The sequence below is a fragment of the Mytilus edulis genome, chromosome 7, assembly GCF_963676685.1.
Source record: "Mytilus edulis chromosome 7, xbMytEdul2.2, whole genome shotgun sequence".
Taxonomy (NCBI): Eukaryota; Metazoa; Mollusca; class Bivalvia; order Mytilida; family Mytilidae; genus Mytilus; species Mytilus edulis.
Genome location: NC_092350.1, coordinates 56109761 through 56135238, shown reverse-complemented (window position 1 = coordinate 56135238; position 25478 = coordinate 56109761). Strand labels below are relative to the sequence as shown.

Below are 25478 nucleotides of genomic sequence, written 5' to 3'. Positions count from 1 at the left end.
AGAAACTAGAATTCTTTCTTTTCGTGATTATGTAGTTTAAAATTCCCTCCAATAAATTTGTTTTACTGAAGAGATTGTTATGATCTTAAATCACTTATATGGATGTACTCGGACAAAAGTAAAAAAAATTGTACTTTGGTCATTAGTCAGATCCGTACAAAAAAATCACGTGGTCAATCTGCAGATAGTGAGAACACTTTCCCACCCAGTATCAAAACCTTCTGTCATCATGGATACAGACACAAAGAAACTTTTTGAGTAAGGTTATTTTTAATTTTACTGTTCTTCAATAAGTTGCATCCAGATACATGTTAACAAAATTGTCATTCAACATATTTGCAGTCTATTTTCACTTTCGTTTTTAATCCCCAGAACTTTTCAATAGTCAAAATAATTATGACTTCTTGAAAGTTGAAAGGCTACTGTATTTTTGCTTTGACGCTTTACAGTGTATAGTGTGAGACATAAAAGAAAAAATATAAAATAGCCTTTTAAGACGTCATATATATATATTTATTTTGACTACAGTTATAGGTCATTTCTATAAAAGCATAAAAGCATAAAAAGATTTATTTAAAGTCGGTTATACATATAAATAAATCTTTTTATGCTTTTATGCTGTGAAAACTGTTTCTGGAATCATGTCTTTCACTGGAGTAGTCCGAGATTACTCTGACGTCCAACGGCTGTTTTGCCAGACAAGCTGGGGCCGTGGGACGTCAGAGCTGGTCCCATATCGAAAAGTGGATATTTGCCCACCCAAAATAGATTCGCTGCTTCGTCGCTTCTGATGCCGACTGACGGCCTTCGAATTATATAAATCGGGCATCAATCTGTTCATTTTTCATTTATGTAAGTTTCACCTATCTGCCAACCTTTATTTTTCCATATTTTAACAGTTTTCACAGTGACCCATCAATTTCGGCATTTTGCCTTTCATTTTCAAAGATAATCACGTGACCACGAGAAAACAGTGATGATTTATGCAAATGACCATAATGTAACACCTCGTTCATTTACGATGCAAGTTATCTAAATGTCCGAGAGCTTCCGATTGTAACGTGGTCGGAACTAAATTCTTCATACCGATCTCCTGAAAAGGAGGTGAACAATCGTGGTTGGCTACTAAATGTTAAACATCGATCTCCCATAAAGGAGGTGAAAAAATATAAATATTTGCATATTTTGAGTCTCGAGACCACGAACTCTCTCGTAACTTGCGTCCATTTGAAAGTGAAAGTCAAAATGCCGAAATCGATGGGTCACTGTGAAAACTGTTAAAATATGGAAAAATAAAGGTTCGCAGGTATGTGAAACTTACATAAATGAAGAGATAAATGAAAAATGAACAGATTGATGCCCGATTTATATAATTCCAAGGCCGTCAGTCGGCATCAGAAGTGAAAAGCAGCACATCTAATTTGGATGGGCAAATATCCACTTTTCGATATGGGACCAGCTCTGAAGTCCCACGGCCCCAGCTTGTCTGTTAAAACAGCCGTTGGACGTCAGAGTAATCTCGGACTATCACTGGAGAAGATCTTCAATTTCAAACGCCTTTATGACGTATGACGTCATTTACCAGACAGAAGGCACGCCTGTATCCCTGCTCTATTAAAAGTTTCTAGCACTTTCATAATCGTCATTCTGTCCGATGTCAGAAGATGTAACAAAAGATTTTAAGAAAATAAATAAAATGACAATAATACATAAATAACAGTTAACAGACTACTAGCAGTTAACTGACATGCCAGCTCCAGACTTCAATTAAACTGATTGAAAGATATCATGCATATTATCACAAAATATTTTTGAAACTGTAATCTGATAAGTTGATCCCCCACCTTTCAGTCATGTCAGTCCTTGAGGGATTCAGATTAGTATACTTATAAAATATAAAATTGTTTCTAGACCTAAGACTACCCTGCAGAATGACAATTCTGATAGTGTTTGAAACTTCAATAGTGCAGGGATTCACCAGCACACCTCTCTGGTAAATGACATCATCAAGGCATGCAACATTGGTGATCTTTTCTGGTGAAAGGCATAATTTGGCAAATAGCCTATTATATCATGTATATGGAATAAAGTCAAATATTCATCTTTTGAATAGCAGTACTCCTTTGTTTCTCTGGTGATAGCATGTTCACATCAGGTTTGAGATTGGGCCTATAAATTCGGACCCAAAATGTGGGTTGGAAAATCCCTGGGTGTGGAAGGTAGCAGGTTGGATCTCTGGCTGGATCAAACCAAAGACCTGAAAATTGATATTGGCACAGTTGTTAAAATGCCAGGGACAAATGCAATTTAAAAAGCATAATTAAAAATTAGTCAAAAAAAACCAACCCAAAAATAACAGAGCAATATCTTTCATCTGCACAAACAACATGAACAAAGAAAAGAAAAGAATTGACCAGAGGGTAAAAACAAACCAAATAGGTTTAGGAGAAACAAACTATCAATTTTGCATGACCTTATTTAAACTTGAGAAGCCAGCATGTATCAAAATATTACTGTCCTCTGGACAAAATGCTGGAACATGAATTAATATACTGGATCACTAGTTGTTAAGCAACAAACAATAAATCAATCATATATATTACTGGGAGATTAGTTCAAGATATCTCTGATGTCAAACAGCCTGCTATATTTGGACTGGTCTGAGTCTACTATAACACCATATACTGCAGGTAAATTCAGAAATTATTGTGATGTTTTTATTAGTGCAAAAAATGTGATAGGGTAAAAATCGCAATAATTTAAACTCACATTTTGAATTTTTTTATATATGAATTAAACAGGATTTTTCTCCATATCACAAAAAATAAAATAGTCTAAAATGACAAAATTGCAATAATAAATGCGCACAATAAGGCCATACAAAAGAATAGGTTGGTTTGCCCTAACCCTACCTAACCAGAAAATAGCTGCCTACTCAAATCTTTTATTGTCCTGATATGAAAATATTTTTTTTATTCCGATAGGCATGAAGACTAATAAACATCTGATACTTAAATTTCTCTTTCTCCCCCCAAAAAAAGAAATTGCCGACCCACCTATCCACTGTCTTGATGTTTGGTAGGGTAAGGGCAAACCAAAATATTTTTAAGTGACAAGTGTGGCCTAATTTCTGAATTTACAGTATATCATAATTATATAATAAACAACAATTACCTATAACATGTATAAACTCTTATTTTAACATTAAGGGTTAATTATAATTATGGAAAGAACTTTGAATGTACATAATGTAATCAAAGGAATTTTTTCGTACACAGGCAAATAGATGCAAAACAAGAAAAGTATATCAAAAGACTGGCAGACACAGTTGCTATCAAAAGTGTATCAGCATGGCCAGAAACAAGACCTGAAATTGTAAAAATGGTCAAGTGGACTCAAAAGGTAAAATTTATTTTTGAAGATATCTGAGGGGTTATTTTCGTTCTTCGTGATCGCGCATTTTCGCTATCGTGATCCGTTTTTCTACAGTTTTTTTGTTTTTTTGATATTTTCCTGATCTGTGATCATGGAAATTTATTTTCTGTGAATTGTGATTGACAAAAAAATCAACTCGTAAATTGTGATGAGACCCCCCCCCCCCCCCCCCATCAGGCCCCTCATATCTGACATCACTGTTTTAACAGATTTATCTTTTATCTATAAGTATAATTTAAGAGTTTATGTTTTCTAGAACTTCGAAGCTAGTGTACAGCTACCTGCTACAGAAGATGTTGCAATCTTAACTAAAATAGTCTGCTGAAAGAATTCATATGCGAGAATTTGAAAAGGGTTGAGATCTCACAAACATGTTTAACCCCGCCGCATTTTTGCGCCTGTCCCAAGTCAGGAGCCTCTGGCCTTTGTTAGTCTTGTATTATTTTAATTTTAGTTTCTTGTGTACAATTTGGAAATTAGTATGGCGTTCATTATCACTGGACTAGTATATATTTGTTTAGGGGCCAGCTGAAGGACGCCTCCGGGTGCGGGAATTTCTCGCTACATTGAAGACCTGTTGGTGACCCTCTGCTGTTGTTTTTTATTTGGGCGGGTGGTTGTCTCTTTGACACATTCCCCATTTCCATTCTCAATTTTATGTTTAATTTTTCCCCATTGTAAAATGTACCAATACCATACAATCAAATGTCAAATATGATTGAGTGTAATTTCACAGAGATTTTGTAACAATGGGTAGAAAATGATTTGTTTTAGGTCATATATGTTCATCTACTGTTAAAACTGTAAACTGAATTCTTTATTTATAATAATTAATATGAATGATCTTGTCTGGTTAATAATAACTAAGGTATCATAAAGATTGTATATCAAGCTGGGAAATATATTGGTGGGTGGGTTATGCTTTTCTTACAAAAAAAAGTATGTGTAGGGATTTGCGCAAATCCCTACCCATACATTTTTGATAAAAATTTTGCAGGCAGAAAACATGAAACAATCTGTGATAATTATAATTCTTTGTAGTTTTCAATTTCTCTTCTTGCAGGAATTAGAAACATTAGGAGCCACCACCCAGTTAGAAGAATTAGGCGACCAGGTCATGCCTGATGGATCAAAGTTACCCTTGCCTCCTGTATTACTTGCCACACTTGGTACAGATCCAAAAAAGAAGACATTATTGGTGTATGGACATTTAGATGTGCAACCAGCACACAAGGTCTACATTTATTTTTCATGTATCTATAGTTTAGAAAAACATCTTGCAGGGTTTTGAAGAAAGATTTATAAACATGATAAAGCCAGTGGGACATTTTACTTTTTGAAATTTAGAAATACATTAAAACCACTGGTGTACTTAAGGTGGTGATGATGGAAGTGTTTAACGACCTTGACTGGCTTTTTAGCCCTCAAAGTACTTAAGGTGGTATGGGTGTCTTTTGCCATCTTGGATTTAAAAAAAACAGAGAACCTTAGTTCCAGATTTTCAATCCAGTTAGCAAAATTTGATGCAGGAAGACAAATAAGTTAACTAATGTGAATTTTTATTTAAAAGAACAAATTTATAAGATTATAAATTATAAATTTTAATATGTTTAACAAGTGTACATTATTTTTGCTTGGTTTTTAATGTTTATAAATTGGCATTTTAATAAGGGGAGGTAACTGTGAACCAGTGCATTTTCTGAAGGATTCTACATGGAATTTTCCTATTCTGTATATTAGCCAGAAAAAATACATGTAGACCCTATCCTTTCTTTTGATATTTTAAAAGCATTTTCAAAAAAGCTATCTTTTTGTATTTTATTTTACAATTCTATCATTTAGTTTAGCTTTGAATCACATAATACTTTTTTCCCTGTATAATCCATAAAAATGTGTCATTTTGTCACAACCTGTAGCTTGTTTATTGGTTAAATCAGTAAGATGTAATTGACCATGTTTTCTTTCATGTGGCAACACTGTTCTATTGCAATTTTAAATGACAGCTTGTAGTTATTTTAAATATACACATGATAAATAAGTAGACCACTTATAGGTCAAAGTAGGGCCTACCATACAGAGTCTTTGCTCACACAGAACAGCAAGCTATAAGTGCCCCAAAAATGACTAGTGTAAAACAATTCTAACAGGAAAACCAACAGTCTAATCTATACAAAAACCAGGAAACAAGAAGCACTTATGAACCACCCAAACAAACGAAAAAAACATTGAACAACATTGTTTACATTAACAACAGGCTTCTAGTTTGTGATAAATATATTCATTGTTACATGGATAAAAAATGATTTTCATATAGATTTAAAAGCTGTATTTTTATACTTGATATAAACATGATAAAAGTAAGGGAATGTGATATATGACTGCCAATGCTACAACGACTCACAGACATGGATGTTAGCAACTATAGGTAACTGTACAGCCTTCAACAATGAGCGAAGGCTTATATTGTATAGTAAAATTGAGACAGGAAATGGGAAATGTGTCATAGAGACAACAACCCAACCATAGAACAGACAACAGCTGAAGGCCACCAAAGTTCAAATGAAGTGGATGTAAGCAATTATAGTAGGCAACCGTACAGCCTTCAACCATGAGAAAACCCGTACCATATAGTCTGTTATAAAAGGATACAACAGGAAAAATATAAAAGGATTCAATTGAGAAAACTAACGCCCATGGAAATTTATATAAAAACAATTTTACGGAAATATAAACTTGTATAATATATAGATATAGGAAGATGTGGTATGAGTGCCAATGAGACAACTCTCCATCCAAGTAACAATTTATAAAAGTAAACCATTATAGGTCAAGGTACAGCCTTCACCACCTAGCTTTGGCTCACACCAAACAGCAAGCTATAAAGGGCAGGATTAAATGTTTTATTGGTACCAAGCCTTCTCCCTTTTCTGAAGCAATAGTATAACATCACAACATAGAAAGACACACCATAAAATATCAATTGGAATGACTTTTTTTTACAGTGTCATGACTATATAAGTTTTATTAAATTTTCAGGATGATGGCTGGGATACAGAACCATTTGTACTGACAGAAGTAGATGGGAAATTATATGGCCGTGGTTCCACAGATGATAAGGTATACTGAGGATAAATGTTTTAATTGTGTCTCCATGTATGACCTGACTAAAAAAATCAAGAAAAACTTATGCAGTCTATGTGCTAAACCACAGGCACACCAGCCATTGATTGTAAATATGCTGTCAGGTCTGTAAACATCAGCTGTACAGGCCAATAGATAACTGAAATTTCGTAAAAATCAGCCTTGGGCCTGTAGATTCAAACATGATGAAGACTGCTTATGTCACTGGTTTTGGAAAAACTTCAAGGCATATGGCTCGGTCTATGAATTTATTTTCATCCATGGAATATCAATTTCCATTTTTTCATTGTTTTCAGCAAGTAACCACAAGTTTAAATACTCAACAAAAAAAAAGACCTCCCTATTTTTGTCGAGCCTTCGACTTTAGTCGAAATAGCGAGACTAAGCGATCCTACATTCCGTCGGCGGCGGCGGCGGCGTCCACAAATATTCACTCTGTGGTTAAAGCTTTTGAAATTTTAATAACTTTCTTAAACTATACTGAATTTCTACCAAACTTGGACAGAAGCTTGTTTATGATCATAAGAAAGTATCCAGAAGTAAATTTTGTAAAAATAAAATTCCATTTTTTCCGTATTTTACTTATAAATGGACTTAGTTTTTCTGCGAGGAAACATTACATTCACTCTGTGGTTAAAGTTTTTAAAATTTAATAACTTTCATAAACTATCCTTGATTTGTACCAAACTTGGACAGAAGCTTGTTTATGATCATAAGAGAGTATCAAGAAGAAAATTTTGTAAAAATAAATTTCCACTTTTCCGTATTTTACTTATAAATGGACTTAGTTTTTTTGCCAGAAACAAAACATTCACTCTGTGGTTTAAGTTTTTAAAATTTTTATAATGTTCTTAAACGTATCCTGGATTTCTACCAAACTTCGACAAAAGCTTATTTCTGATCATAAGATATTATTCAGAAGTAAATTTTGTAAAAAAAAATTCACTTTTTCCGTATTTTACTTATAAATGGACTTAGTTTTTCTTCCAGTTAACATTACATACAGTCTGCAGTTAAAGTTTATAAAACATTTATTAGATTCATAACCTGTCCTGGATTTTTTTACCAAACTTGGAAGCTTCTTTCAATCAAAAGACAGTATTGTGAGGGAAATTTTTATTGATGTTTTTCCTCATTTTTGTTGAGTCTGCGATTAACAGAAAAAGTAGGCGAGACACCGGGTTCCGTGGAACCCTTACGAATTTTTCTGTTTAAATTACAAATATTGTATAAAAATTCAGGTTAACATATATCTGTATTAAACTGATCTAATCTCCTTTTATTCATTTCCTTGCAAGACAAGATTATCAGAATTAAATGATACTCTCCACAAGAGACCAAAATGACACAGAAATTAACAATTATAGGTCACCGTATGGCCTTCAACAATGAGCAAAGCCCATACCGCATAGTCAGCTATAAAAGACCTGAACTGACAATGTAAATCAATTCATAAAAGAAAACTAACGGCCTAATTTATGTACAAAAGATGAAGGAAAAAATAATTATGTAACACATAAACAAACGACAACCACTGAATAACAGGCTCCTGACTTGGGACAGGCACATACATAGAGAATGTGGCAGGGTTATAGTATATTTTGAATCTGATACTTTTTTCAGGGTCCTGTATTAGACTGGATAAACACACTGGAAGCTATGCAAGAACTTAAGCAGGACATTCCTATCAACATCAAGGTAGTATTAAAGGATGTTTACTGCTGACATTCAAATAAAAATTATTTTAGTTTTTAACAACATTTTAAAATAAATTACCGTAGAAAGGCTTGTATAGTTCGCAGTTTTTTCTCTCCAAAATTGGACCTTTTAGAAGGGGTGCGGACTATAGAGTACAATAAGCAAGAAATAAGAGAACAAGTTCAATTTTGCGGCCGAGGTAGTTTGTTTACGTTCCGCCATCCTTGTTATTGATATTGTAGAGGGCGCTCTCATCATTTTTCAAACTTATAATTTTAACTCATCCATATTAATGTTATTTCTATTCAATATCAAATTAATACTGATAAATATAAAAACTAAATCTTTCATTACAAATTTCTCGTTTCTTTTCAATGCATTGGTTGAAATAAACTGGTATCTGATTAATTGAAACGATACAAACATAGTAAAAAAGACAACCGTAAACCAGCTTAGAATTTGTAAACTACAAAACGTAATTGATTAATGTTCATTCCGTTTTGTTGTTTCATACTGACTAATATGGTTTCCTTCAAACATTAATGTGATAGGTATATTAAAGACTGTTTTACAAAAGGATGGAACTGTTTTACTTTCAAAGTCATATTATAGTGATATCTGTCGGGTACGGATTTCGACTCTCACCGGTTAATTTCTTCTCTTACACATGCTTTTTAAACTTCCTGTTTAAACATACACAAGTTTCTAAATTGTTTTTTAAGTGAATTAAACTTATTTTAACAATCATGAAGCGTTCTAGAATCATTTACAAGCAGTTACAGCTTCTGTTTGATGATGGAAAACAGGTTTTCCCAAGAAAATACGGCAAACGATCACACAGGATTTGAAATTACCGGAGTTTCATTAGACCTTTTCTAACAGTTACAAAAAGTTTTTTTACCTAAAATTTCGTGGTGAGAATGGGTGCGGACTATGTACCAGTGCGAACTATACAAGCCTTTCTACGATATGTGTCCTTAAAACTATGGAAAATTAAACTTGTGCTTTTAAGATACTTTAACTTTATGGTATCCTAATCTCAATACATCAAATTTCTAGTTTAACAGAGGCCTCGGTGGCTGAGTGATCTAAGAAGTTACTACTGTAATCACTTGCCAGTCAACACTGAGTTTGTGAGTTCAAACCCCACTCGTGTGGGTGCACTCAACTCAAATCTTATTTGACTAGGATTGTCAGTTTTCCTATCAAAGGTCAGTGGTTTTCTCCAGGCACTCTGGCTTCCTCAACCAACTAAAAATGGCTGCCATGAAATAGCCTAGATGTGATGCTTAAAAGTAGCATTAAAACACCAAAAAACAAAAATCAATCTAGTTTTAACATGATTATCTGGGATTCTTTCACCAATACTTTATTCAAATTTATAATTTAATGATGGTTTATTTTAGTTTATGCTAGAAGGTATGGAAGAATCAGGATCAGAAGGTCTAGATGATTTAGTCTTTTCCAAGAAAGAAACATTCTTAAAGGTAAATATATATTATATTGAACTGACCAAGGAAATAATTTACTGTAACATATATTACAGAAGCTTCTTTTTCTACATAAATTATATTTGATTTTTTATTCATCATTGTTCATTCTAATATGACGTTCTTTTTAAGCTTTGGATACAAAGCCATGTTCTAATTCAAATAGAACATGGGCTGCACGTGATTGATGTCACAATTGAAATTGCAACGTCAGGTGAATTTTGAACAATGCCAGAGATCAAAATTGACATTTTTGTTGGTGCTGCTCGCTAGGAAATTAAATAAAAACATTCTAAAAGTAAGTTAAAATGTTTCTGTTCTTTTTTATGCCCCACCTACGATAGTAGAGGGGCATTATGTTTTCTGGTCTGTGCGTCAGTTCGTTCGTCCGTCCGTCCGTCCGTCTGTCCCGCTTCAGGTTAAAGTTTTTGGTCGAGGTAGTTTTTGATGAAGTTGAAGTCCAATCAACTTCAAACTTGGTACACATGTTCCCTATGATATGATCTTTCTAATTTTAATGCCAAATTAGAGATTTTACCCCAATTTCACGGTCCACTGAACATAGAAAATAATAGTGCGAGTGGGGCATTCGTGTACTGAGGACACATTCTTGTTTATTGATAAACTGCTGATTTTCTATAACGTTTTTGGTTCATGAAATCAAAATGGCGACATTCCGAGCGTCTACTATTGGTCCGCTTCGAAGTGAAAAAGTTCAAGTATTCCTATTAGAATCGAAATAATTCTATCCTGCCATGCTCTATGCTCATTTTAACATGGGTAGGCATTATATTTGTAAACATTTAATACCTCGCTAACGCTTGGTATTTAGATATTAACAAATATAATGCCTACCCATGTTAAAATGAGCATAGAGCATGGCAGGATAGAATTATTTCTTAATTTGATCTTAGCATATATGGATCAATAAGAATAGATATATATATATATACACATGTACTTAGATTAAGGGGCCAACACTATATTTCTGTACATTTGCTGTTTCTGGCTAAGACATCAACAATTTGTTTTGTGTATATGTGATCAAATGTTTATGTATCTACTTATGTTATAATATTGTAAAAGTTAAGGTAAATTGTCTAATTAACTTTTTTATAAATTTTAAATTTGTAAATGTTTTTAAGTATATTGGATTTGTTTTTATTTTGCTGAAGATTTCATCTTGATAAATTTAATGCCATAATAATTTTACTAACACCTGTAAAATAAATCCTAAATGTCAGAATTAGTGTTATTTGTTAGATACACAAATTTATGAATGTTACGGTAATTTCATTGCAACGTATGACATTGGAAATGTTTCAGTAATTAAGGAGATCTTAATCTAAAACCAAATTTGATCTTTTTGTTATAAACATTTTAGGATGTGGATTATGTCTGTATCTCTGATAATTACTGGCTTGGGAAGACAAAACCTTGTATTACATATGGATTGAGGTAAGTTCTCCTGTGTTGCACTTCTGTATTTATAGACAATGCAATTTCCAATAGGAACTCCCTTTGCGGCTAAAGCTGTGCAACATTTTTTTGGAAGTTTGGTAAAAAAAATATTTCCTAGAACAGAAAGATGATATGCACTACTTTTTAATTCAAAGGATAAAACATAGGGCTGTGTGGCATATTTTCAACATTTATATGCCCCAAAGTTCTAGCAGTTTAAACTTATAATACAAAAGTTCTGTACTACACCTACATTTAATTTTGGTCTGCCTCAGTATTCATTTTTCACCGGTACCTTGTGTTTTTATACTGGTAACATTCCCAAGCTATTTCTCTATTAGCAAAATGATCATAATTAGATGAAACATAGAAATCAAATCTGGGAACCATTATGTACACAAATTAAAATATCTATGAATATTATATATCTCCCTTAAAGAGGCATGGCTTGTGAAAAGTGCAACCTCTAGCTTTATTTCGGTAGAAAACTTTTGTTGTAATATTTCTATTCAAAGAGCTACAGTGACATATATTTCATTTCGTATAAAATTGAGTTTTTCCAATTGCTATTTGTAGCATTTATATATAGACGATAGATGGAAACTAGTATTTATAACTAGTTCTGATGTTAGTTCTGCAACAGTAGGTACTATTTATAAAGTTTGATGTTAGGTGTATAAAGCATGAGAAAAGTTTTGCTGTTTCTACGGTAGGGGTTTTATGGTACTATACAAAGTTCAGCATTTTTTTAAATGTATTACATGTAGTATCGAAAGGAACTTGCAGTTACGTTGAATCAAAGTTTGTCACATTAGTATATATACAGTTGCTGCTATGTTTATAACATGTATTTATATGTTGTTTGAATCTAAGAAATCTGTACAAGAAAGTGAAAAAAAATATTGCATCACTAGAGAAAATAATATGTAACTGCAAGCAACTTATCCTATTTTTGTGTTTGTTTTGTTTATGGCCTATTAAATTTAGAGATAAAATACTTTAAATTAGGACAAGCAGGGCGAGGTAGAATTCAACTATAGTTGTTTATATCATTGTCCTTCGGTAGATAGTTGTTTAATTTGCACATGTCCGTTTTCAACTTGCCCTATCAAGAACGTTTATTTAAAAACTAAATTAAATGTATTTTACAGGGATGGTTTCAGGCAGGGTACAATAGTTCAAATTGAGATAAAAAAAAAATTGTATAACATTTACCCAACTACACTCTCCATAATTGGTAAGAGTTCCGCTCCATTAACCTCATATACTAGATCCATGTCTGTCATTAAACAAAAACTTCTAATCTGTTGCATACCAGTATGTCATCAGAATTTAACATTGAAATTTTAAATTTGGCGATTTAATACTGTTTACTCTGTGCTTCCTTGGTATATAGAATAATATTGTTTTCTTATTGGATTTCAGAGGAATTTGTTACTTTTTTCTGGAAGTGGAGTGTTCTACGAAGGATTTACATTCCGGTGTATTTGGAGGAACAGTGTAAGTTTTATTTTTTATTTTTATACAGAGATCAATTAAATAGTCATATTTCACACTGTAAGTGTTGATGTCACCACAAGATTTTTTACAGGACAATAAGATACTTGCATTGAGCTGATGATTTTTTCCAGAAAAAAATTAACAGCTATATAGAAAAAAATTAACAGCTATATAGAAAAAAATTAATAGCTATATATAACAAAGAAGATGTGGTATGATTGCCAATGAGAAAACTCTCCATAAGAGACCAAAATGACACAGAAATTAATAACTATAGGTCACCGTAAGGCCTTCAACAATGAGCAAAGCCCATACTGCATAGTCAGCTATAAAAGGCCTCGAAATGACAATGTAAAACAATTCAAATGAGAAAACTAACGGCCTTATTTATATAAAAAAAAAATGAAAGAAAATATGTTTATTTTGCATGACAATAAGAATTGTGTGCTCATATTTTCCTGGCAGTGTTGTTCTTTCCAAAAAAAAGAAACAGCAGAATATGGTTAATATGGTGAAATTTTTTGCTGTATTAATTTAACAGAATTTTGATTCATTTATTAAATGCATATGCACATGTGTGCATTGCTGATTATTTGAAAAGATAACCAAAGGAAAAAGAAACAAATTGTATATTTTTTCTATAAATAGACATGAGGCAATGACAGATTTAACAGCAATATTAGGATCATTAGTGGATGTAAATGGGAAAATACTGATTCCAGGTATCTATGATACAGTAGCACCTGTCACAGACGATGAACGAAAGTCATATGGTCCAATAGATTTTGATTTGGTAAGTATCTTGTAATTACAGTAAATTTTCAACCCTGTATCGGAGAAGGGCAATATATTATTATGCACCTTCATTCTGCCATCCCTTTATTGTCACAAGTTCAGTTTCTAGATGATATGTCTAGTACTACTTGACCCAATTTGTTGAAATTTGAACCCAATGTCATTAATCATGAATTAAAGGTCAAGTTTGATTTGAAATACTTTTGACATTTATTGATCAAGCTCACTTTACTAATCTTTAAAATTAGATATTATTTTAAAATAAAAGATTGAACACAATATTTATCATTGATCATGAAATAAAGGTCTATATAAAAAAAAGAAGATGTGGTATGATTGCCAATAAGACAACTCTCCACAAGAGACCAATTGACACAGAAATAAAAAAAAAACTATAAGCCACAGTATGGTCGTCAACAATGAGCAAAGCCCATACTGCATAGTCAGCTATAAAAGACCATGAAATGACTAATGTAAAACAATTCAAACTAGTTTACTTTGACTATTCTAGAATTTACCTAATTAAAGGTATTCCCTTTATTTACTTTTAAGTTTTTGATTTTTTTGTTTTTTTTTATGAAAGTGAAAAATGGTTTCTTAAACCAAAATAACCATAGACACAAGGACTAACAAACTAAAACAAATATTCAATATATATATATAACTCTGTTTACTTATTGATCTCTTTATCATACCTAATGGATTTACTTTTGTCTTTAGGAAGAATACAGAAAAGATGTTGGTGTGACTAAATTAATCCATGACAACAAACCAGACGCATTGATGCACAGATGGAGATTCCCTTCATTGTCTATTCACGGTATGCAGTAAATTTAGATTAATCACTGGCCATTCATTATTATTTATTGGATGCCAGTTTTATATAATTTTGTAGGTATAAATGAAGAGGGTGGTAAAGGGTTATTTTCGTGCAACGTTTTCAGCCTTTTTATTTCACGTATTTTCGTGTTTTAACGTGTTATTTCTCGTGTTCTCGTGTTTGGCTCGATTTGCGTGCTTCGTGTTTCCCCTTATTTATTTTCCGTGTTTCGTGTCAGTGCTCTTAATTTCTCGTGCAGGTCCCGAATTTGATTAAAAAGTCAGTGTGTTATAACTGAGACTACTATAACACATATGTTATAGTAGTCTCAGGTTATAATACCTTCTGAAACTTCACGTCTTGTGTAAACTTATAGAAATTGATGTATATATTGTTACCATTCTACTTTTGGTAATTTCACTGAATCACCTAAAAACTTTTACAGTCATTGCATTGTAGATTGATAGTAAAGCCTCTACGTCCAATCGAGTTTTACAGTTTGGACCTCAGAAACTTTGTTTAAGACCACCACAGTTCTAATGTGTCTGTCTCAATCCAGCAGTTTGAAGTACAATGAGAGCTCACAAATGTTTTGTTCCACCGCCGCATTATTCATTTGTCCATTATCAACTATATGAATTCAATTTTTTATCAAGTAAGATGCAAGTAGCGGACGCTAAAAGGTGACCGCAAGGTCTTCAATGTTCATTACTAATGGCTGCATGATCTACAAGAACGACTGGATATAACTTCTGGTACTTGTTTCCTTCATAATTACGATCTTATTTATCGTGCTTCGTTTTTCCCGATTTTTATTTTTCGTGCTACGTTTTTGCGATTTTTATTTCACGTGTTTCCGTGTTCAGTAACCCCCTTTACCACCCTCAATGAATTACAAATTTCATTGCTCAGTTAAGTACAAGTTTTCTATAGGCTAATATTCAAACTTTGGAAAAAAAAAAAATCAAAATTATAAAAAATTATAACAAAGTACAATTTTCCTAGGTCTCGAAAAATAAGCCCCAAATGTAAATACAAGAATCCACAGTATACACAGTGGGGAACTGGGCTCAAAAGCACGATCACATGAAAATTCATTGACAAATCTTGTGTACTGGGGTAAGGGGTACTCTAAGGGTAAATACAATGCATTTCATCTGAAAGATAAACTTTTCATGAATTGAATGGTGTATGAAACAAAAAAATTTGAGACTGAATTGACAGAGAAATAAGGGTTTTAAGCGGAGAGGTGAAAAAAGTAGTTGGGTACCTTCTCGTAAATATACTTTGATAGTGGGTCTTCCAATGGATAGAAACAAGTGCCTGTGCTCAAAAGTCGGGTTCAGAAAAAAAGACTTAAAAAACCAAGAGAGGGAGAAATAAACAAATGTTGACAATGCCTTTGTATGTATTGATATAGTATTTCCAAATTAATATACGGTATGCATTTATTATTGTATTCATTTTTGACTGAATATGTATTGCTGCAAATCCCTTACACGTGTGACATTTTTTTTATTGCAAATTACTTACAAAAGGAAAAATTGTGAAAATTAATGAATGTGCATGCTAAAATAGAATAATTGAAATAAGAGAAAAATAAATAAAACTGTAAAAACCAGCAATGCTCCTTTACCCTATTTTCAAATAATTTTTATCAGTTTACAAATATCCATTATAATTCTAGGTGTTGAGGGAGCTTTTTCTGGAGCAGGAGCTAAGACTGTGATCCCACGTAAAGTAATCGGAAAGTTCTCTATTAGACTAGTACCAGATCAGTTACCAGAGGAAGTAGAGAAGAAAGTTAAAGCACATATTGATAATGTTGTCAAAAAACAAGGAAGTCCCAACAAAGTCAGGTTTGTTGAAAATATACATATAGATTTCATAACTGCAACAAGTGTGTTACAATATTTTTCCACGTGAGACAATTGATTTTTTTTTAACATTTAACTCATTCGCCCCTAAGAGATTTCTGAAAAATTAGGCATTTTCGAAAATTTGCAATCATATGCAAATTATATGCAAATTAGCAGACTCTTGATGCTGTAACTGCTGCTCATCTATTAAACTATGTATTGAAATTTGGGGGCAGATGGCATGGGTGGGGGGTGGGGTGGGAGGTGGAAGATTTTCTCGTGGGTTTGAACCCACCCCCACTGAAAAATGGTCATTTTCCGTCTATTTTCCGATTTTAAAACGACCTTTTTAGAGGTGAACATTAACCAGACTGTGTTTCTTTGTCATTCAAGTATTACCCTATAGTTACAGCAGTCCATGCATGCTAACTGGGAGTATATGGGACTTAAAGGGAAACTTCGCAAAAAAATCAAAAATTGATATTATGTTCAGTCTGTATAAAAATGCTCAAATTCATAGATATTAAAGTTTTATTCCGCTAGATAAGCGATCACCATCGATTTTAAATTTAGAGTATCAATTCTCTGCGATCCGCCATTTTGTCTTCTTTCCCGATTAATAAAAACGATATGTCTATAAACCACAAAGAAACAAAACTACAGTAACCGATGTAGTCATAATTGCGTGTCAATATCTTGTCAATCGTACGGTTGTTTTATCCGACTAACTAACTTGATACGAAAAATATTCTTACTTTTTTTAAATTACCATGGTCTGTTGTTTTTAAACTGTTGATATTGGAATTAGGTGAAAAGTCAGAGTTGAAATCATAAATAAGTGTTCCGTGAAAATTGTTTTCGAAAATCTAATTTGTTCATAATTCTTTAAAGTAATAAACAAATATATTTTGATCTTCCCTCATCTGATCACCAGCATGGCTAAAGGTATTACTTCCAAAGGTATTGTGAGGGGTGTGAGGTGACACGTCCAGGTATTCAAGCGATTTCCTGTCGGGCTTGCAAGTTCATGCATCGTTTCACTTCTGCAGGTATTGATCAGTGTACATGGCTGATAACTTATAACTTATAACTTTCCATTTTGAACTATCAGATGAATAATATACAACTCTGTCTTACTTGTCATTACTAAACTCATACGCTTGTTTATAAATAACATTTCTGGTGTAAAGAATATAATTCATAAACATATAAATAATACCCAAAAAATAAGATTTGATGAAATTAAAATCTATTTAAATATTTTTTCCAAGGGTGAATTTGGGAAAATGTAATATATAGTCATTGTCAATAGTGAAGGACAGATTGGAACAGACCAGAAATATTGATTTAAAAAAATGTACGCACTTGCCGACGATTCGTTTATACGACTGGATAGAAAGTTACGGAACTATAGCGCAATTTAAAATATATACATGTATACATTGAACATAAGAAAAAAACATATATTTTGAATAAATAGGGGTAAAAGTGTTGTAAATAGACTAGTCCACGTATGCCAACAGTATGTAATCATCGAATGTCGATAGACTATTGTATACCAGAAGAAGAAGAGAACCAATTTGATTTAAATACAGGTCGATGTATAACTTTTGCATTGGTTCATTGAAGCTGTGGACCTAGTAAAATCACAGATTTATATTTCAATAAGATTGTTCTCGAACAAAGGAAGTAATTCGTCATCACAATTGTTATATATGCCACTGGACGAACACTATAATTATCCCCAGGGAATGTGAATATTTTGCTCGGAAACTTTTGAGTATCAAAGTTTCAAATTAATTTCGGGATTTATTTTCTTTCTTGGTATTCTATAACAGAAAAAAGAATAAATTACTTGTTCGCTAAATAGGGGTATTCTTGTCAGATAAAAGACTTTTAGTTATATTTAAAAAATAGGGAAATATGACATTAAATTGGTTCTGTCTTTTTTTTAAACATCGTTTAAAAAATATGTGTGTCTAAGGTGAACGCCACAAGAACCCTGTAATACTAGTACGAGAGTATAGCATGTAAACATTCCTTCTCAATAATATGGTTGTATTGGAAATCTTTTCATACAGATTGACAACTCATTGTCCGATATGCATGTAATATTTGCCACATGACGCCCATAGTTCTTTCTACCATCATCATCTTATTCTGTGATATTGCTGTAAACATCGATGGTTCACACCCAAACAAAATGGGAGTAATGGACCTTCAGAGCTTCTCCGTGTTATACACTTGTGAAATATATAGACGAAATTTCTGTATTGAAATGAATCTACATCTCACAAACAGGATTTTCAAATAACGATTGTGAGTAATCACCTTACAAACCAATATAAACGTATGGCAAGATATAACCATGAAGGAATTTAGTTTTTGTCAGACGCAAGAACTCATCACTATATATATCATAAACGTATACGTATATATATGCATACAGTTTCAAATATTAAGAACAAGCGGTCGATGTCGATAGTCTGTTTTCTAACTGTTCAGAGTTAGACATGTCACTTGTTCATTCTTGGAAGCCTTCATATTCTCCGTCTAACGATGGGAACTCTTTCTGATTGTGTTGACTATAAATGCTTGTATGGTAATTCTGTCGTTTATCTGTACAAGCGGTTGCATTTCCTCTCCTTTCCCAACAAACAAACGAACGAAACGCCACTAGTCTGATTTCTCTGGAGCTCATCCTCAATGGCTCTTATACGTCAGGAAACTTACATGTATACTAATAATGATTGTTTCAAGAACAACGATGTATGGACGAACTATTATAAATTCGTCAATATCAGTTATGCATGACTAAAATATAACTTTTATTACAACTACTGTATTACTTATTTGGATTAATGACGGCTATCATGTTCAACATTGCACAAATATTATCATAGAATTTTTTTAAAAAATCCTCAAAAATCCTCAAAAGAAATAATGCCTTAGCTTAGATAATTGATATTCTTTTCACAAAATGTTCGTGTAAATGATTGTCAAATGAATTTAATTATGTAAGAATAAAATGTTAAAAAGAAACTAAAAAAAAATCATGCATGTTGTATGTTGTATTTTTTTGTCAATTAAAAACTTTAAAATTGCAATAGTTTTATTAGCATTTAAACACAGCCAGATTTGAATACAAGTTAAGAAATTCCGGTAAAGTCAATGATATCAAACAGATGTACAATGGTATATCAAATTGGGTAATATTGCATTTAGTTTTTATAAAAGATTAAAACTACTATTTTTTGCTTCATATTTGAATCTTTACGCCAATTGCCGCTAAGAAAGTAATCAAAAATTGTTTCCTTTTATTTTTATACACTTTCGGAATTACGAATCTGAATTTTATTTTCAATTAATTTACACAATTTAATTATTGTATCTTTATTCTCATCGTGTATTAAATCTTAGTGTATTAACATCGTGACAGCATACTCTTTCTAATCCTTTCTGTTTATCCTTTCCAAATAACAACATTTATACCTGTGTACGCTTGAACTCACACCTGCGGCTAAATAGCTACAAGGTAAACGAATTGACCTCAAGCCGAGAAATATACAGTGACCTTTACAAAATAATATACACACTCTGCTCACACATTAGTTGCATTGAAATGATTATCAAAACAATAACGGTAAATAGAACTGAAATATTTTCAGTTCAATATCAGTAAAAATGTTCAATAAATATTTTATGAAAAAAATCTCAACAATAATTAATTAAATTTATTCAAAAACATTTACTAGAGATAATTTTATAGGAGTTTAATTCAATAAATAAAAAACGGTATATGCATATTCATTTTCGTTCATTCTTATATTGTGGTTCATAACTTCGACCATTCGTCAGCTGTGCGCTTTTAATTACGTATATTGTCGATAAGCTATAAGAGTTAAACAGATTTTATTTTTTCCCAGAATTCAATAAATCGGGCTTATACGTCACGACCCACTCGAGAATTCAACCAAAAAAGTTACAAATACTTGATTTTCTCCGTTATTAGAAGGAATATAAATTTAAAACTTTGCAAATGTGTTTTTATACGACCGCAAAATTTGAAAAAATTTTCGTCGTATATTGCTATCACGTTGGCGTCTGCGTCGTCGTCGTCGTCCGGCGTCCGAATACTTTTAGTTTTCGCACTCTAACTTTAGTAAAAGTGAATGGAAATCTATGAAATTTTAACACAAGGTTTATGACCACAAAAGGAAGGTTGGTATTGATTTTGGGAGTTTTGGTCCCAACATTTTAGGAATTAGGGGCCAAAAAGGGCCCAAATAAGCATTTTCTTGGTTTTCGCACTATAACTTTAGTTTAAGTTAATAGAAATCTATGAAATTTTGACACAAGGTTTATGACCACAAAAGAACGGTTGGGATTGATTTTGGGAGTTTAGGTTTCAACAGTTTAGGAATTAGGAGCCAAAAAAGGGCCCAAATAAGCATTATTCTTGGTTTTCGCACAATAACTTTAGTTTAAGTAAATAGAAATCAATGAAATTTAAACACAATGTTAATGACTACAAAAGGAAGGTTGGTATTGATTTTGGGAGTTTAGGTCCCAACAGTTTAGGAATTAGGGGCCAAAAAGGGACCCAAATAAGCATTTTTCTAGGTTTTCGCACCATAACGTTAGTATAAGTAAATAGAAATCTATGAAATTTAAACACAAGGTTTATGACCATAAAAGGAAGGTTGGTATTGATTTTGGGAGTTTTGGTCCCAACAGAATAAGGGGCCCAAAGGGTCCAAAATTAAACTTTGTTTGATTTCATCAAAATTGAATAATTGGGGTTTTTTGATATGTCGAATCTAACTGTCATGACTGTGTATGTAGATTCTTAACTTTTGGTCCCGTTTTCAAATTGGTCTACATTAAGGTCCAAAGGGTCCAAAATTAAACTTAGTTTGATTTTGACAAAAAATGAATCAGTTAGGTTCTTTGATATGCTGAATCTAAAAATGTACTTAGATTCTTGATTATTGGCCCAGTTTTCAAGTTGGTCCAAATCGGGGTCCAAAATTAAACTTTGTTTGATTTCATCAAAAATTGAATAAATGGGGTTCTTTGATATACCAAATCTAACTGTGTATGTAGATTCTTCATTTTTGGTCCTGTTTTCAAATTGGTCTACACTAAAGTCCAAAGGGTCCAAAATTAAACTTAGTCTGATTTCAACAAAAATTGAAATCTTGGGGTTCTTTGATATGCTGAATCCAAAAATGTACTTAGATTTTTTATTATGGGCCCAGTTTTCAAGTTGGTCCAAATCAGGATCTAAAATTATTATATTAAGTGTTGTGCAATAGCAAGTCTTTTCAATTGCACAGTATTGCGCAATGGCAAGAAATATCTAATTGCACAATATTGTGAAATAGCAAATTTTTTTTTAATTAGAGTTATCTTTCTTTGTCCAGAATAGTAAGCAAGAAATATCTAATTGCAAAATATTGTGCAATAGCAAGATTTTTTTTTAATTGGAGTTATCTTTCTTTGTCCAGAATCAACTTAAATCTTTGTTATATACAATATACAATGTATATTCACTTTTTACTACCAACTGATAAATTATAATAAATAACATTCAGTGATAACAAGCAGTTTTTTTTACATCTTAATATTTTATGATGTATTTAAATGAGTAGTTATTGTTGCAAACTCCATTAGAAATTTTAATTGAGATTAGTTTTGGAATAAGGGAAAGGGGGATGTGATTAAAAAAATTGGGTTCAATTTTTCTCATTTGAAATTTCATAAATAAAAAAGAAAATTTCTTCAAACATTTTTATGCCCCACCTACGATAGTAGAGGGGCATTAGGTTTTCTGGTCTGTGCATCCGTCCGTCCGTCTGTCCGTTCGTTCGTCCGTCCGTTCGTCCGTCCGTCTGTCCCGCTTCAGGTTAAAGTTTTTGGTCAAGGTAGTTTTTGATGAAGTTTAAGTCCAATCGACTTCAAACTTAGTACACATGTCCCCTATGATATGATCTTTCTAATTTTAATGCCAAATTAGAGTTTTTACCCCAATTTTACGGTCCACTGAACATGGAAAATGATAGTGCGAGTGGGGCATTCGTGTACTGAGGACACATTCTTGTTTTGAGAGGATTAATATTCAACAGCATAGTGAATTGCTCTAAGAGAAAACAAAAATTTTAAGTTCATTAGAACACATTCATTCTGTGTCAGAAACCTATGCTGTGTCAACTATTTAATCACAATCCAAATTTAGAGCTGAATCCAGCTTGAATGTTGTGTCCATACTTGCCCCAACCGTTCAGGGTTCAACCTCTGCGGTCGTATAAAGCTACGCCCTGCGGAGCATCTGGTTTATGTTAAGATGAACATAATTAGATGATAAGTAAAAAATCGTGGAATTTCCCTTTAAGTGTCTTGCTGGCGAATTATTATCGTCAATTCAGGTCTGCCTAAATGTCCGTTTTTACAGATTTTTGACAAAACGGTGACCTAGATTTTACAGACTAGATTCCTATTGGCCATATTATACCTCTTTGTGTTCCTATACCACCTATGCATGCATTTACGATAATAGTTTATACCTACAATGACTACCAGTTAAGTAGTGGCCATCAAAAGATGCCCAACCCCACCTCATTTTGGCTACTTTTCATGTTTTTCCGATTTTGAACTCTTAAACGGCTTTCAACGTGCCATATTTTCATAAACAGACGTCTGAGAGGAGTTTATGGACCATGAACTGCTTGGTTGAAGTCCCAGCTATCATGACAGTTCAGGTGGGGCAGTTCAAAAAATGTATGGAGGGTCATACGGGCCATCAAAGAATGGTTGTTGCCATGACGCCTACAGGCGTCATTAGGGGTTAATGGGTTAAAGCGTGAGGCTTGCTAAACATTTTAAATAATTGAAAATTTCACTACTGAGAGTGGAGAAATATTGTAATACATGATGATAGTGGTGGAATCTGTTTCTGTTATGATTTCTATCCTTCCTTTTCAAACATTGGCAGAAAGTTGCGTTCTTTATATGTGACCTCATCAGGCATGGTCACCTTTTTTCATGAGGTCACAATAAGAAATTCAGAAGAAATCAAGAAAACTAAATGTCATAATTAAATTTCATTTGTTGAGAACAGATATTTTGCTAGTGATGAGAAATATTTTTCTGACACTGCTCACACTATTCAGGAAATGTTAAAATAGCACAAAAATTAGAGAAGTGATTTATTTCATGGGATATCATTTAATTGGAATTAAATGGTGAAAATAGTCTTCACATATACATGTATATTTACAAAATGCTTGCTATACATCAATGAGACAGCAATAGTTCAGATTATATTTTTTTTATTTTAGAGTCCTCATTGGATATTAATCTTATTAAAATTTCACCAATATCCTTTCTTGTATGATAATCAGATGACCATTTTCTTTTCAGTCTGTCTATGGGCCATGGAGGAAAACCATGGGTTAGTGACTTTAATGATCCTAACTATGTAGCTGGTAGAAATGCAATGAAAACAGGTAAACCATATGTTACGTAATTTTTTTATTATGAAAATGTGGATATGTTGAGAAAATGGTAATGATACCAACAACCCAATGAAACTAAGAGGGAAGCTTGTTTGCACTAGAATGAAGAGTAAAATCAATAAAAAGTTGATTTCTAAAAAAAATCATTTTTCTTATTGAAGTTTTTAAAATATATTTTTGGGGTTTTTGTTCAGTTATAAAAATCATGTAAGAAGGCCTTAATTTAAGCATAATCATTTTCCAATTTAAACAAGAGTTCTTGTAGTTAAGGTCCCTGCATACAGAAAAAGAATGGTGGATTCAATGAATGAATGAATGACTAAATACATTATTTGCAAGAAGCATATATATACATGCTATGGCAAACGGAAATATATACATGGATTACAGAGTACAGGAAGACAAATATAATTTGGAGTTTAGTATGACGTCCATTATCACTGAACTAGTAACATATTTGTTTAGGGGCTAGCTGAAGGAGTGTTGGAGTTGAAGACCCATTGGTGGCCTTTCGGCTGTTGTCTTTTCTATTGTCAGATTGTTGTCTCTTTGACACATTCCCCATTTCCATTCTCAATTTTAATTTTCAAAAGCAATACATTTTTGAAGATTTTGATGAGATGAAGTATTTTCTTTTACAAAAAATCTGTGTTAACTTGTTTTATTTTTAAACTTATCATTCAAGTAAATAAAACATATTCAACTTTTTTTTTAAATTTAAAGTATCGTATGACTTTTATGATATCTGAATGTGTTTCAGTTTTTGGAGTTGAACCTGATTTAACAAGAGAAGGAGGAAGCATACCTGTGACCTTGACCTTCCAAGAAGCAACTGGCAAAAATGTGATGTTGTTACCTATTGGTGCCTCAGACGATGGTGCTCATTCACAAAACGAGAAAATTGACAGAAAGAATTATATAAATGGGGTAAGTAAGAAAAGGGTTGAAATTTGAAAGCTCTCAAATTTTGTCTTTAGCATTGTTTTAAATAATGCCTAAAGGAAGAATTTGATTTCAATAATTTCATAGAAATGTATGTTTAAGGTGAGGCATAACACAACAGGGAGATAACTCTGTAAAGATCAGCTGAACATTTTAATAAAGCTTTATTGTTAAAGAAATATTAATCAAAATTAGTGTTCATCAATCTGATATTTATCCAATAAATATTTCTGATAAAGTGTGAGATTCATTTTTTTTTGAAATTTTCATATTTTTCTTAAAAGGACAAAGTAAAAATTTTGTTAAAATTTTATTTAAATTAAACACCCAAAATGAAATATTTGTAGTTATTAAACAAGAAAGGAAGATTTATGACAAAAACTAGTGTCAGCCCCCTTTGGACAAATTTGAAAAAGTTTTCATTTCAACTAACATTCTGATTGGTTTATAACAAGTGCATTCAAAGACTGCACAACTTTATAACACAATTAAAATACATGGCAAAGCAGTACATCTTCAATCAAATGTTTAAAAAAAATCTTTTCTTTTGTAGGCAAAAGTGTTGGGAGCATATATCAAAGAGTTAGCAAAATTGTCATGAACTTTGTGGTGACCTGTTTCAGCTAAACAGAACAGTTACTATAATTGTATTTATGCAGTGCCATACTTTTTGACAATTTTATTGACTGTACAATACAGCAAAGTGCTAGATTTTATTTTATTTATATAAACAGCAATGGTTGGGTTTTCAACACAAATGTCCTTATGAACAAATATGATATTTATATAATTTTTGAAAAAAATAAAATATTTCTACACT

General features: G+C 32.4%; 1 protein-coding gene across 1 annotated transcript; it reads left to right on the top strand.

Moving 5' to 3' along the window:
- The first annotated feature begins 35 nt into the window (after positions 1 to 35).
- On the top strand, positions 36 to 25478 carry LOC139481826 (cytosolic non-specific dipeptidase-like). The gene is made up of 14 exons (XM_071265341.1): positions 36 to 258; positions 3279 to 3402; positions 4499 to 4669; positions 6472 to 6552; positions 8200 to 8274; positions 9681 to 9761; positions 11149 to 11222; positions 12651 to 12725; positions 13374 to 13518; positions 14241 to 14340; positions 16028 to 16199; positions 23622 to 23707; positions 24477 to 24643; positions 25212 to 25478. The coding sequence occupies exons 1-14, from the start codon at positions 80 to 82 to the stop codon at positions 25257 to 25259; spliced, it is 1578 nt and encodes a 525-aa protein (XP_071121442.1). The 5' UTR covers positions 36 to 79; the 3' UTR covers positions 25260 to 25478.